Here is a 15,248-nt window from a genome sequence, read left to right as displayed (position 1 = left end):
CAAATGTTAATCTGAAATATTCTCAAAAATGGAGGCAGCACTTCAAGGGATAGCTTCGTACTTGGGCCAAAGTGAGGCAGATCACTGAAGTTTCATTAGGTTGGCACTGGGCATGCTGATGCCTAAATTTTACCAGTAATTCTTCCTTTGCATTGATTGAGGCATCTCCTTTTAGATTGTTCCTTTACACTGTAGGAACAGGAAATAGATTGCGATCTCCTAATTTGTGGGAAAATTAATTTTCATAGATAGGCCTGACTAAATTTTCCTGCTATTCACTAGATTATTATCTCAAATTAATAGAATTCCATTTATCTTATAGTGTTTAACACCTTTGTAAAGACTTCTGGGGACACTCTCCACATGGTTGTTCCAGGCTACAAATGTTGGTTTTCATTCTGGGGATGAATAAAGGAAAATCGTTGGTAGCTTGGAATAAATGTGCAGGGACTGTCCACACCAGCCTGTAAAAGTGTCAGGTATCTCAAGGTAACTTGGAATAATTAACTTGACAAATATAAAGTCTAGTGAAGACAAGATCTTTATTTTTTTTATAGTGCCATAAATGTACTTGGTACCTTAGGGAATTGTCTTCACTACTGGGGTAAGTTGACCTAAGTTACTCTACTCCAGCTACATGAATAACATAGATGGAGTCGACGTAGCTAAGGTTGACTTACCCTGGTGTCTTCACTGCGCTGCGTTGATGGGAGACGCTCTCCATTCAACTTATCTTACTCTTCTTGGGGAGGTGGAGTACTGCGGTCAACTGGAGAGCGCTCTGCTGTCGATTTAGCGGGTCTTCACTAGACCTGCTAAATCGACCCCTGCTGCATCGATTCCAGCAGTGTTGATTTTCCAGTAGTAAAGACAAGTCCTTAGATATAGAAATAAAACAATGTCCCTATGCGCGGAGTTTACGTTCTAACTATAGCTGAAAGCCTGTGTTGTTCTATGGGTGCAACTTGTAAAGTCAAAGTCCCAGAATTTAAAAACTGGATGGTAAGAGACTACAAAACCCAGTGATGATTCAACCTGGTGATATTCTGAACAGAGAGCTCTTCAACAAAGAGTTGCTTCCATCACTTCACAATGACTCAACAGATATTTTAGGCTATAGATTAACATACAGACGCATTCTTGGAATCTGATTATATAGATTGGTAGGGGTAAAAAGATTGTGGTCCTTGGACTGAGGTTAGACACAGTTATGGAGGCAGAGTTAAGGGTTTTTTTGTTTTTTTTTAATGACTCTAAGAAGGCTTGTAATAAAACCCCTGCAACTAGTTATGACAGTGGCTCTGTTATCACAGTTGTTGCTGTGATTGGCACTCTGGCTGTGCTAATATAAACTGAGGAATTGATCAGTTCTAGAGACTGTTCACCCCTTCATCCTAAGAGGTGGTCCTTCAACACAGAGCTAAATCTCATTGGTGGGGTGGTTAGAGGAAGATTGAATGGCTGCTGCCTGAATTGCTCATTTTACTTGAATAAAGGGAAGATTTCAGTCTTCAGGGCTATCAGCACAGCACTATTTGCAAGCACTAAAATTCTCACCGTTTAAAAAAGCAGGCATGATCTTCATTCCCTTACCTGCCATTCTAAGTGAACCCTAGAAATACCATTATTACTATTTTTTTTTTGCGAGCCCATTCCCCAAAGTATATTTATAATGAAGCATTGCATAAAATACAGTTCATCCCCAACCCCATTATAGTGCCACTCTGAAATGCAGATGCTGTTAGTGCGCAAACTAACGGGTGGATGTAGGCAATGGCAGTGCAGCTCCTGCAGAAGCCATGCTGCTGGAGAGAGGGACACCAGAGAAGGCAGGAGCCATCCCTGCAGTTTCTGGACCTTCTGAGTACAATGGGATCACGTGCTATGACAAGATAAGGAGGATAAGCACAGGTGGTACTGACTTGCTGGTGACGAGTAATGTATACTAGACCTACCTACGGTTTACCTTAAATTTTTGTTCCTGTTTTGTATTTTTCCTTCAGTGCCTACTATCTGACAAACTGTAACACTGTTTTTTTAAATCTAGAGTCCTTCACAGTCAGTGTCTCTTCATTTTGTCATCTGGCTTTTTGTGGTGGTTTAACTTGAATTATTAATAGTTCTATTAATCTTTACTTTCAAATGTTATTTCCTGGCCCTTTTAATCTCTAATGTATCTTCCCTTTTCCATTACGCATCAGAGCTTAACAGGAGCTGTTGGGTCTTGAATGCCACACAGTGTGCTTTAAGAAAGAAACCAAGGCTGTAATATCCTCTTTCTAGCCTATGTAAGTGTGTTGTCTAATGTGTCTCAGTTCAATATAGAATCATGTAGTGGTAAAGACCTTTCATTGTGGTTTCTTTACTTTCAAACAATTTCCCCTACAGTCTGCTTTGGCAGGGGTGTGTGTGTGAGTGTTTTATGTAAAGTCTAGTATTTCCTAGCATTTTATTTGCAGATCTTACGTAGATGAAATGCTTGTGGTCACTATCGTTGGTTCACCACATGAACATTGCCTTGATGTATTCTGTGTTGTCCAGGGTGAGGAGAAATGGCTAGGAAGTTATTGAAAAGCCTTGTCTTTTCTATGTGGTGTGACAAAGTTCCTCCTCTGCCTTGGTGGATCCCGCGCTTATTGGCAGATTTGCTTTCCTCAGAGATTCACGGCAGCTCTCAGTTTGGCCACTTTTGCTAGTGGCTCAAACCTGCCGTTCACTCAGCTAACGTCATCACTGGCCGGCATGGGGAAAGGGAGGAGAACAATCCCCGCAGTCTCTGCTGACCCACCTAGAGGGTCAGGGGTTAGGCCAGGGACCTTCCCCTCTGGTGGGACTTACTAGGTCCAGGTCACCTCCTCTTGTTCTCAAATAGGGAGTTGAGAGGGATGGTGGGAACCCAGGCCCGCCCTCTACTCCGGGTTCCAGCCTAGGGCCCTGTGGATTGCAACTGTCTACTGTGTCTCTTGTAACAGCTGCATGACAGCTGCAACTCCCTGGGCTACTTCTCCATGGCCTCCTGCCAACTCCTCCTTTATCCTCACCCCAGGATCTTCCTCCTGAATCCTGATCACACTTGTATTCCTCATTCCTCCAGCAGCATGCCTTCTCACTCCCTGATCCTTGCACACCCTCCCCTAACTGATGGGAAGTCCTTTTTAAACCAGGTGTCCTGATTAGTCTGCCTGCCGTAATTGATTCTAGTATGTTCTTAATTGGCTCCAGGTGTCTTAATTAGCTTGCCTGTCTTAATTGGTTCTAGCAGGTTCTTTATGGTTCTAGTGCAGCCCCTGCTCTGGTCACTCAGGGAACAGAAAACTGTTCATCCAGTGGCCAGTGTATTTGCCTTCTACCAGACTCCTGTACCCCACTGGTCTGGGTCTGTCACAGTGGTGATACCAGCAGCACCCACACCTCTGCAATCAGGGGCAGCAACCATCTCCAGGATGCAACCATTGTAGCCTATCTGTTGCCTTGTGCAGCAGGGGCATAGCAACCACTCTGGAATTTATGCAGGCAGTGAAGTCGGTTTTTTTCAACTTGCTTTTATGCACCTTTTGGAGGTGCAATGGGATGGAGAGAACCAGCTTTAAAAAAAACAAAACAAAACAAAACAAAACTAAAAACACAGAAGAACCAACTGTTGGTCATTGCAAGGCATACGAACCCCTCTCCTGCAGGAAATTAAGGTGTAAATTATGGTGTGTGTTGCAACAGTCTGCCACTAACTGGCAGATAGTTATATGGCCAGTTATTACTGGACATAACTACCTCCAGTGGCAAGAGTTGAGTAAAATTTAGTGCTTTACAGAGCACAAATGTGGTCTGCAACTATATCAACTGGGAATTCCCAAAGGCATCTAAAGGAGGCCACTGTTATATTATGTCTAAATCTGTGCTTTCACAAAGTGGTCTCTTTTGATGGAAACATTAGAGAATATAGGCTGGTAGGAGTCCTTGAAGAGACGTGCGGTATGAATCAAATACTGTAACTTATTTGAAGCTTTTTAACAGATTTGTTTTTGGTGTGTTTTTTAAAGAAATAAACATAGAGTCCTGATTTAGTGCTGAGTGTTCTTCCCTCCTATCTCTTCCTTTGCGAAAGCTTAAACCCAGGCACCACCTCTCATTCTCTGCCTTCTTCTCAAATAAATCCATGTCATATCCTAAACTTCAGTGTAGATTTAGGGTGAACTTTTTTGGTGTCAGGGATAGGGAAGAAAAGTAGCTAAGAGAACGTTAGAAAGTTTAGTTGGGGCAGGGGAAAGCTGCACTCAGTCGCAACATCATTGGAAACACAGAGCTTTTGCTGGTGAAAACTTAAGACGACCCCATACATTTGACAGGCTTGCTGTCCAGCTGGTTTCTCACCAGCACAGGTCCATAATAATTAGTGAATGTTTGAGCTAGTGCTTCACAACAGTATGCAAACAGTGTGAATAATCAGTAATACAGGTAGACTAGCCAATATTAGCAGTCTCAAACAGAACCAAACCTTAACAGCAATTCTAGGCACAATGTTCTCCTTTAGGGCCTGATCCTACTATAGGATACTCACCTCAAACTCAGTGGAGGTTGATGGGAATCTGGGGTGCATGCTTCCTGGTGGCATTGATTCCTTAGGCCCTGGCTACATTAAAAGAAAATTGTAACCATGTTTAGGTGTGTAGCAAGATGCAGCTGTAATGGTATTCTGTAGTATAAAGTAGCTACCAGCTTTTAAATCAGATTTAGAGGATAGGACTTGACACAATTTAATTACCATATCTTGGCTAGCAAGTTCCTGCCATGTCTACTACTGGTGGAGAGATAGGGTGACCAAACAGCAAGTGTGAAAAATTGGGACGGGGTGAGAGGTAATAGAGCTTGTATAAGAGAGACCCAAAAATTGGGACTGTCTCTATAAAATCGGGACATCTGGTCACCCTAGGTTGAGGTGCAGCTGTGGAAAGATATAAAAAAGTCAAAGTGCATTAAGCAAACCTACCTTATCAGATTTTTTGGTAACAGTTTTCTGACAAAATATCCATCTCTGTGCTAGCTAGGGAGACTATGCTGAAACTGGTTGTAGTTCTCAGGGTCCTGCTCCAGAGGAGAGGGAAGCCTGCAGTTCTTAACATGAAATCATCACAGCAGCAAATGGATTGATCTTTAACTCATGCTGTAGGCCCAGCTCTCTTGTTTCCACTCCTCCCTTCCAGTTTGAGGGTGTGGCTAAGACATGTGACTGAATCAGATTGTTGCAGGTAGGGCTTCAGAGCCAAAGCAATGTTAAATGGTCTTCATCTAAACATACCTTTATAGTGGGATAGTTCATACTCTAACTCATATTTATTTGTGATGGGGAGCTGCAGCATTAATATACAACAGCAATCGAAGCAGAGTTATCTAGAAAGCCTAAAAAATATAAGGCAAATCAACGAAGTATGGTAAAAAGGAAACAAGAAGGGCATGGGGTCCCTCTCAAGGAGCTAAGAGTGGCTAAAATATACACACTACTGATAGAGTAGCAGTGTTGAATAGTGGAGAAGCTGAGCGGGGTGAGTGAAGTTCCTTATTCTAAGGACCATTCCTGTAGAAATGAGGTGAGACAATGGAGTGGATTAAGTCGTACTGGCACACAGATGCCCATTGGGATGAGGCTGAAGCAGAAGGTCTAGCATATACCCCTGCTGTTCATATATACCTGTCCTGCACAATAATGTCATTGGGCTGTGTACAATTAAACCTATTAAGATCAGCAACAGCTTGGAACCACGGAAAGCTTTAGTAACCATATATTTCTTCAGTCCAGTCCTGACACAAATGCGTGGACAGACTGGGCATCTGGTATTATCATAGAGAATTCCATAACACTGAAATAAAGATCGTTGAAATAAGTCTGTTGTGTCAAATTGGTCTCTCTCTCAGCAAAACTGCAGAGGAGCATGTCTTGAAAGGTTAAATAGACATGGCTGAGTTGTATTGCAGGGGCTAATTTTCTATTTAATGCATTGCTGAGTGCAGGTGGCAGGGCCTCTGAAGTGAATTCAATACGACACAAGCTCCTGCCATGTTCAGCAGAGCCATTGTGCTTCCAAGCTCCTGAATACTGAGCAAACTCACTTGGGAGATGAAATGGGGAGGAGCAGGAGCTTCACATCTCTGAAAGCTAACTCTGCACTACTCATTGCTGATTCCTTAAAAGCACCCTGGGGAGAAGTGAGCTGTGTCTTCATTAAGAAACTGAGATGAAATCTTCCATCTTGTGTCTAGTAGCAAATTGTTCTCCTGCCATCAGCACTAGCAATAGTAGAAACACTAGTGTAAATCACTCACAAGTGTTCTTACCACCATATCGTCTAATTCTGCAGGGTTTAATAACACCAACGTTACAATGCTGGTGCCCAATCTACTCTCATGTTCCTGGCATTGCTAGCACATGTGAAGCTGCACCAAACCGCTGGTAGAGAAATTATGGGAGATTCTCTTATTTTCTCACTGTAGACAAGACCTCCGCATAATTATATTCTGCTGACTTTTTCCACTCTGAAGCCTGCTACCCTGTCTTTCTCTCCTGCCTCCCTGATGCTGGTACAAGCAAAAATGGTCATGCAGTGCTCCATGGACTGCTTGTATTGATTATATGTTATTGCCTAATAAGTGCGGTAAAGTGAAATGTGCATCTCACTAACTTTTACAGCCTGAAAACACTAAATTAAAAAGTTCCATTTAAACATGGAAGATGCCAGAAATTTTACTTCCCACAGAATTCCCAATGCTTCTCTAGGGCTGTACTGAGGTTTGTGACAAAAATGTGTGCTAGATAAAATGAAAGAATGCTACCAAGGTCTTGGTGGCTTTCTGAGTGCTGTTCTGGCTGCATTAGTCACTTCCCTTTGGACTGTATGGGTTAGTATCTGTCACTAAATAAGCTCTTCTGTTATTGATCAGAAACCAGTTTGATCAGTGATAACCCATTAACACTGCCTCATGCGGTTTATTGGGTAAATTTTGCCTAACGTGCTGTGGTATGAACAGAGAGATGTTACTGACTTTCTGTAATTTTCATGCTGCATATAACAGTTGTCCAGATTACACTGTAAAGGCTTTAAATGCTTATTGCTCAGTCTTTGGTCCTTATGGCTCTTCTATTTTGTATTGATTGTGATTAGGTATTTTGGTAACTAGGGATGTAAATACCATTTAAAAAGTTAACAGTTTAAATGATTAAAAAATACATTTTTTAAACAGTTAACTGATTAAGCGGCTGGGCCAATCCAGGCGAGGCTGGGCGGCGCAGGGCTGGCCGAGGCTGGGGGTTAATAGTTCAGGCAGGTTAACCAGTAAGACTCATGCTTACTGGTTAATGTTTTACATCCCTATTGGTAATCCGATGAAAATTGTTATTCTAAGAAACTACACCCAACAAAGTAAATAAGGAGGTGTTATTTACTACTTCCTGTAACACAAGAACTAGGGGCCACCAAATGAAATTAGTAGGCAGCAGGTTTATAAAAAAAAAAAAAGGCATTTCTTCCCACAATGCACATTCAACCTGTGGAACCTTTGCCAGAGGATGTTGTGAAGGGCAAGACTATAACAGGGTTCAAAAAAGAACTAGATAATAACATGGAGGATCGGTCCATCAATGGCTATTAGCCAGGGTGGGCAGGGATGGTGCCCCTAGCCTTTGTTTGCCAGAAACTGGGAATGGGTGACAGGGGATGGATCACTTGATGATTACCTGTTCTGTTCATTCTCTCTGGGGCACCTGGCATTGGCCACTGTTGGAAGACAGGATGCTGGCCTAGGTGGACCTTTGGTCTGACCCAGGATGGCCGTTCGTATTGATTCACTGCTTGGCCTAAGGCAAAGTCACTTAACTTTTCAAAACCTCAGTTAATGTATGTATAAAATGGGCATAATAATATTTATCCTCACAGGGTGCTGTAGGCTTCATGAATGTTAAAAATGTGGTTTAGGATTCTGGGAGGAAAAGTGCTGTAGAGAGGTCTAAACTCTTACTGTATTAATTCATTAGTGCTACACAGATTAATGAGTACCTCTCTGCATGGACTTGCATGTTCCATCCAGTTGGTTTATGCTCAGTACATTGATCCTCTCTCTCTCTCTCTCTCTCCACCCCTCCCCCTCCCTTTTGCAGGTGTACTTTCCGATTCCCTAGCACAGTCATAAAGATCCAATTCACATCTTTATACCATAAAGAGGAAGTGAAGGAGGAAGCTTCATCACCTCCCCTTCGGCCGCTTTATCCTCAGATATCACCTCTGAAGATACACATTCCGGAGCCGGATCTCCGGAGCTTGGTCAGCCCCCTGCCCTCCCCCACTGGCACTATCAGGTAAGGTGCCTGTGATATGGAATGCAGAGAAGGTGCTGGTCTTCCCTCCATGTCATTGCCAGAGATTCCATCCACATTCTCCAAGCACCAACCTAGCATTGGTTACCCAATACAATGAAATGCCCCATTAAAAATAACTTGACTGTGTGATATTCCAGATCATGGAAGCCCTTTAAAGATTAATTGAAAAGTCCTGGGGGTGAGGGATAGAGATTTAAGATCTCAAATCATTAGTATAATAAATGCGTAGAACTAAAATTAAAGAATGAGAAAAGGACATAGAGTGAAACCTCTTTGATGGTCTAGGGATGATCTGTTCCATTGAGTGCTCCCTAGATGTGCATAAATGTGTTTGCCTGCTATGTTGCATTATTTGTTATACATTTTCTTTCCATTTCCATAAGTTATATTTTTAGATTTTTTTTTTAAACTGAAGCCAATGGGTTCCCTCAAGCTAGGGTAAAGGTAGCCGGTCAGTAAGGGTAGGGAACGATATTGGTCAGACACTTGGCCCACTGATAGACTTCAGAGATTTGAGAGTTAATAAATGTATATTTTCTATTACGTAGATTATTAATAAAGGTTCAGAAGCTTTGCTAATCAGAATATCAAATAATTATTTTCTTGCTTCTCAGCCAGGAGTTGATAGTGAAGAGCCAAAGTGAGATCTCGTAATGCTAAGCTTCTTTACTTGCCCAAAGTATAGTACAATACATTTACGGGTACAATAGAAGATACTATAGTTGTCAAAACAACCAAAGTATGTTTGATGTAATAGCCTTGGCTTCTTTCTTCTTATTCACCGATTTGTAAAATGTGGTAATGCACAATGGATCTCCTACTTGTTAGTGCTAACGCAGTTAGTATATTATAACTTGAATGACTTGGATGTCATGAAGGCAGTGTTTGGCTTTGCCTGGGATTGGAAGCGTATTGCTTGTTTGAGTAAGCTTTTTCCTCTTTGCTAAGTTGCATTGCTATTTAGTATAAATACTCAAGGAGGGAGCTGGTGGTGGGTGTGATTTGAATCCTCTGTTCAGGCAGCATTTTTAGTTTATATTCAGCCTCTTTTAAATGAAGCTAGTTGCAGCAGGGAGTTGGAGGAGGGTAATTTTGTTGCCAACATATGGTACTTAGTTTTCCATTGTCGTTTTGTGTGTCAGGCAACGCAGTTTTCAGAGTAACAGCCGTGTTAGTCTGTATTCGCAAAAAGAAAAGGAGTACTTGTGGCACCTTAGAGACTAACCAATTTATTTGAGCATGAGCTTTCGTGAGCTACAGCTCACTTCATCGGATGCATACCGTGGAAACTGCAGCAGACTTTATATATACACAGAGAATATGAAACAATACCTCCTCCCACCCCACTGTCCTGCTGGTAATAGCTTATCTAAAGTGATCATCAGGTTGGGCCATTTCCAGCACAAATCCAGGTTTTCTCACCCTCCACCCCCCCACACAAATTCACTCTCCTGCTGGTGATAGCCCATCCAAAGTGACAACTCTTTACACAATGTGCATGATAATCAAGTTGGGCTATTTCCTGCACAAATCCAGGTTTTCTCACATCCCCCCCACCCCCATACACACACAAACTCACTCTCCTGCTGGTAATAGCTCATCCAAACTGACCACTCTCCAAGTTTAAATCCAAGTTAAACCAGAACATCTGGGGGGGGGGGGTAGGAAAAAACAAGAGGAAATAGGCTACCTTGCATAATGACTTAGCCACTCCCAGTCTCTATTTAAGCCTAAATTAATAGTATCCAATTTGCAAATGAATTCCAATTCAGCAGTTTCTCGCTGGAGTCTGGATTTGAAGTTTTTTTGTTTTAAGATAGCGACCTTCATGTCTGTGATTGCGTGACCAGAGAGATTAAGTGTTCTCCGACTGGTTTATGAATGTTATAATTCTTGACATCTGATTTGTGTCCATTTATTCTTTTACGTAGAGACTGTCCAGTTTGGCCAATGTACATGGCAGAGGGGCATTGCTGGCACATGATGGCATATATCACATTGGTGGATGTGCAGGTGAACGAGCCTCTGATCATGTGGCTGATGTTATTACGCCCTGTGATGGTGTCCCCTGAATAGATATGTGGGCACAATTGGCAACGGGCTTTGTTGCAAGGAGGAGAGTGAGTTTGTGTGTGTATGGGGGTGGGGGGGATGTGAGAAAACCTGGATTTGTGCAGGAAATAGCCCAACTTGATTATCATGCACATTGTGTAGAGAGTTGTCACTTTGGATGGGCTATCACCAGCAGGAGAGTGAATTTGTGTGGGGGGGTGGAGGGTGAGAAAACCTGGATTTGTGCTGGAAATGGCCCAATCTGATGATCACTTTAGATAAGCTATTACCAGCAGGACAGTGGGGTGGGAGGAGGTATTGTTTCATATTCTCTGTGTATATATAAAGTCTGCTGCAGTTTCCACGGTATGCATCCGATGAAGTGAGCTGTAGCTCACGAAAGCTCATGCTCAAATAAATTGGTTAGTCTCTAAGGCAACGCAGTGTGGCTTACATTCCTAACAGAGGGTGCACCTTTGACTCTGGTATATGTCTGCAACTGATACATGACTCCACTAGATTTTATTATTATTATTATTATTATTATTATTTTGGCGTAGGGAGAGAGTGAAAATAGTCGTGCTGAATTTTGCTCGGCCCCTAGCAGAGATGATTCACCAAAGATGATTGATGTTTGCATCCGTTTGCCTTAGCAGAAGCAAATGCAGCTGTGTCTTCAAAAACCTCAAAAGACTTCTGAGGTTTTGCTTGCCCAAATGCCTTTCGTTTTGTGTTCCTCTTGTTGGGGAGGAGCTGACATGTTTGTAAACATCCCTGTTCTACTCCTCACCCCCTCCTTCTCTCCAGCCTCATATCCTGTCTTTTGTGTTTCAGGAAGTGAATGAGATCTGCGTTTTTTTCCTTGAGAGAGTGAATGTTCTTCGCTGAGCAGATAAACTGGATCTCCAGAATGCGAATCTCAGTGTGGCCTTCTCCCAGGCCTCTGTCTCCCTGTGTTGGGTTGTTAGCTGCAGCAACGCCTTTGTCCCCTTTCGAAGAATATATTTTTGAGGCCTGGAGAGAACTCAGAGCTTGAGCCCACCCCCCATCCCGCACTGTTTATTCGCTCCGTGTGTTGGGAGGAGGTTTTCATTAGCTCAGCTCCCCTCCCTCCCTCCTCCCTTTCCAGTATTAACTTTCCAAATTTGGTGTGAGTTTGGCTTGCCCTTTTCTGATTGGTCTATGGAAAATCGTTGTAGTTGGTAGATCCTAGGTCGGGTTTGTTTCCTTTTTGGAAAGTGGCCCCTGCCCCTCCCCCTCCATTCTTCCCACACTTTCTGTGTGGGTTTGTGGTACTGTACCAGTAGGAATAAACACACAGGCACTGCTCAAAACAAACAATCCCCGCCCTGCCCTCCTGACCTCATTGCTGTCTCTCGCTGCCTTTGTTTACATTTTAGCTTGCTTCTCTGCAGGTTCTCTGTTACAGGCCTCTGATTTTTTTTCCAGCCTATTTATTTTCTCTCCGAGAAGTGCACCACCTAGAGAGGGAATGAGCGTTATTTAAACAAAATCAAATCTGCCAATCTCAGCAGCTCTGCAGCGTGAGACCTTCTTTTCGCTTCTAGGAGGAAATGATTCCACTCTTTGCTGAGTCAGGGGTACTTTGTCTCCAGGAGCTACCCTCTCTAATGTGGTTGAATCCTGTTTTGAAGTCGTATGGCTGCAAAAGAAAATGTATTGCCTGGCAGCAGACTCCATGAGAGTCTGAGAGACCGACCCTGGTGCTATTTCCTCCTGTTTGAGTTCAGAATCCCTTTAAAAATCACTGCTGTGCTCTGCCTTGCTGGTGCCAAGATAGAAAAGAAACCCAGATAGGTCTCTGTCAATAGGAAGCTGATAAAACAGCCTGTCCATAAGAGCATGGCACTCAGTCAGGCAGAAAAAATCCTTTTCTGTTGATTCAGGGCACTGAATAACTTCTCTGTGGATGAGACCATGTGCTTTTAGGCTAAATTCAGTTTGTGAAATACACAATAAACTCAGGAGTTATGGGACTACCTTTGATGCAGGGCTTTCAAGCTCTGGTGCTCCATTACAGACCTCATCTTGTAATACCACACACCTTATTGTAACCCTTGAATTCCTTGAGTATACTGCAAAATCCGACTGAATTAGAAGACCTGGTTATGTCATAGATTACTCTCATCCACCATGAACACATTTTCAGGGTCATGTAACCAGATCTTCAGACTGGATTGCCTTAGTAGTGTAGACAAGCCTTAGAGCTGAGGTCTGGTGTGGAGCTGTAAATTTAAACCAGTATTTGTTAAACTAGTGAAAAACCCTGTATGCACACTTATTTTGATAGAAGAGCGGCTTATTTAAGTTTAACTTAAACCTGGTCCCAATCATCTTAAGCTAAACCAAAAAAAAGCCACGCTTTATACCAGAATATGATTGTCCATACCGTGTGGCAAGTTTGTGTGTAGACAAGGATATGCTGTGTTATTGCCTGAGGACCCAAAAATGTAACTGTAAGATGACTGCCAGCAGGAAGGAAAACAGAATAGTCTGTTCTCATTGTCCAAATTGAGTGAGTTAATGGCATAAATCAGGGGTGGCCAAACAGCGGCCCATGAGCTGCATGTGGCTCTTCTACAGTTAAAGTGCAGCTCCCGGAGCCCCCCCTCTAAGTTTCCTCTAAGCTGCCCGCCCACACAGCAGCCTATTATGTGCCACGCAGGCGCTCAGTGCTGCGGTGGGGAGAGATGCCTCTCCCCCAGCATCGGACCTGCCGCCATGGGGAGAGGTGCCGCTGCCCCAGCCCAGGCCCGAACCTGCCGCAGACTGGCAAGAGGCGCCCCTACCTTGGCCCCAGTCAAGGCCTGGATCTGCCGTGGATGGGGAAGAGACACCTATCCCGCAGCTCTAGCCCCAGAGCTTCCCCGTGACGGGGAGAAGCACCTCGTCCCCCCAGCCCAGGTGCTGCTGGGGTAGAGTCCTCTCTCCCTGTCATAGCCCCGGGACAGCCTGCACCCCTAGCCCTCAGTCCCTCATCCCCAGCCCCACCACAGAGCCCACACTCTGAACCCCTAGGCCCCACCCCCGCCACATGAATTTTGTATGTGCACCAATATGGAGTGATGTCACATTACCTCCATATTGGTTCACATAACAAAATTCATTCTGCACATGCGTTGGAAAAATTAGAGGGAACACTGCCCCCCACACCTCCCCATTTTCCGCCTACTGGTGAAGGGAGCTCGGGGCTTCTGCCCTGTGGAAGGCACCTGCCAGGGCTCAGGGCTTCAGCAGGAGCAGGGCTGAAGCCTCGAACCCTGGCAGGCACCTTCTGTGGGGCTGAAGCTCTGAGACCCCCCACCCTGCAAGGCTGAAGCTCCGAGCCTCGGCAAGCACCTCCTGCAGGGCTGAAGCCCCAAGCCCTGACAGGCTTGCCCCAGCTCTCGAACTTCTGAAGATTGTCGAATGTGGCTCAGAGGATCAGTAAGTTTGGCCACACCAGGCATAAATAATGAAAGATAGGATTTTAAAAATGTATTCATTTTTAATAATATTGGATGTGGCTAGTAAAGTGGGGAACGTGAATGAATTGAATTGCTAGATCTTCAGAGACTTGCATATTATGAAGTGTACTGTGCAAATACTAAAGTATTATGGGCAGTACAGATGCTTTTATTCTAGTCTCGTTTTTATATTTTCACAATGCAATGTTAATGATCGGTGCTGTTGGGAGACAGTGTGCTCTAGTAATGGAATGAAGATGAGGGTAGAACTCAGGAACTAAGTTCTAATCTTGGCCCAGCCACTGACTTGCTTTGTGGCCTTGGACAAATCACTTAAATCTCCGCCTCAGTTTTTTTCCCCATTTGTGAAATGTGGGTAATGGCTACCTCCTAAAAGTGTTTTGTAGATTAAATTGTGTATGGTGGTTCAAACGTGAAGTGCTGTAGGAATGCAAGTAGTATTATGTGCAATGTTGTATTACATGTATGAAAAGTGCTTGATGTACCTTTCTTCCAACTCAAGCTTAGTAAGAGCCTGGTTGCCTTGGACAGAATATAGATCAGCCCTACAATTGATCTATTTCAGGTCACTTGGGATTTAATCCAAATTAAAGTTTTATTCCTGTAAGTGCATGGTGGGGAAAGCTAAGGTAACATCAAGTTCAATTGTCCAGTTATTCATCCTGTTCTAGTCATTATACCTATTCATATACCACATATTCCAGAATCTCCTGTGAGTTTTCCATTGCTCCAGCACTGTTAACAGTTTGCAGTCAGTGAAGTACTCTGAGATGGATATTTTGTGGACTTCCTGTGCTGTCTTGGTTATTCAGTATTCTGTGGGAACAGAATATTCAGCATGGTGACTTGGTGATTCCCCAGAATTGTAGGAGGGATGATTAAAAATAGCAGGTGTTCAAGCTGCAAGCCAAATAACCAGACACGCACAAATCATATTGGCAAGGTTCACCAGGCTTGGGAATTCTTGTGCATGGTTTGTTTCAGATGGAGGCCATGTGCGAGAGAAGAAGCTGCAGAGGTGTCACTAGCAACACAGGCACTTCCTCTTCCTTCTGTCTCTCCTGATCAGCGCTGGAATAAAGACTTCATTAATTCCAAGGGCAGAGTGATCTCACTCCCTTTTAGAAGGGGAGCCACTGGAGCAGGGGACGTACTAAGAGATTGAGTCTTTGTGGGTAGTTTAACTTTCCCTGGTTGTGGCTTGTTTTGATTTGTTTTTCTTCGATATTTAACCAGGCAGACCTGTTCCGAGACACGTCCCTCGCTTCAAAATCCAGTTTGGTTTGGCAGCCTCACCATTTATGATTACATTTCTGAAGCTTGTCTAAAATATGCAGCATGCAAGG

The 15,248-nt window shown here is 43.6% G+C and overlaps 1 protein-coding gene across 1 annotated transcript in view; it reads left to right on the top strand.

The window, feature by feature from the left end:
- The window catches only part of FOXK1 (forkhead box K1), a 73,170-nt gene that overhangs the window by 31,714 nt on the left and 26,208 nt on the right, over window positions 1-15,248 (top strand). The window contains exon 2 of the mRNA XM_048868005.2: window positions 8,144-8,341. Coding sequence (XP_048723962.1) covers window positions 8,144-8,341 — 198 coding nt within the window. The remainder of the gene's footprint in view (window positions 1-8,143; window positions 8,342-15,248) is intronic.

This window comes from Caretta caretta, chromosome 10, assembly GCF_965140235.1.
Source record: "Caretta caretta isolate rCarCar2 chromosome 10, rCarCar1.hap1, whole genome shotgun sequence".
NCBI classification, from domain to species: Eukaryota; Metazoa; Chordata; order Testudines; family Cheloniidae; genus Caretta; species Caretta caretta.
This window is presented reverse-complemented; position numbering and strand designations above follow the sequence as displayed.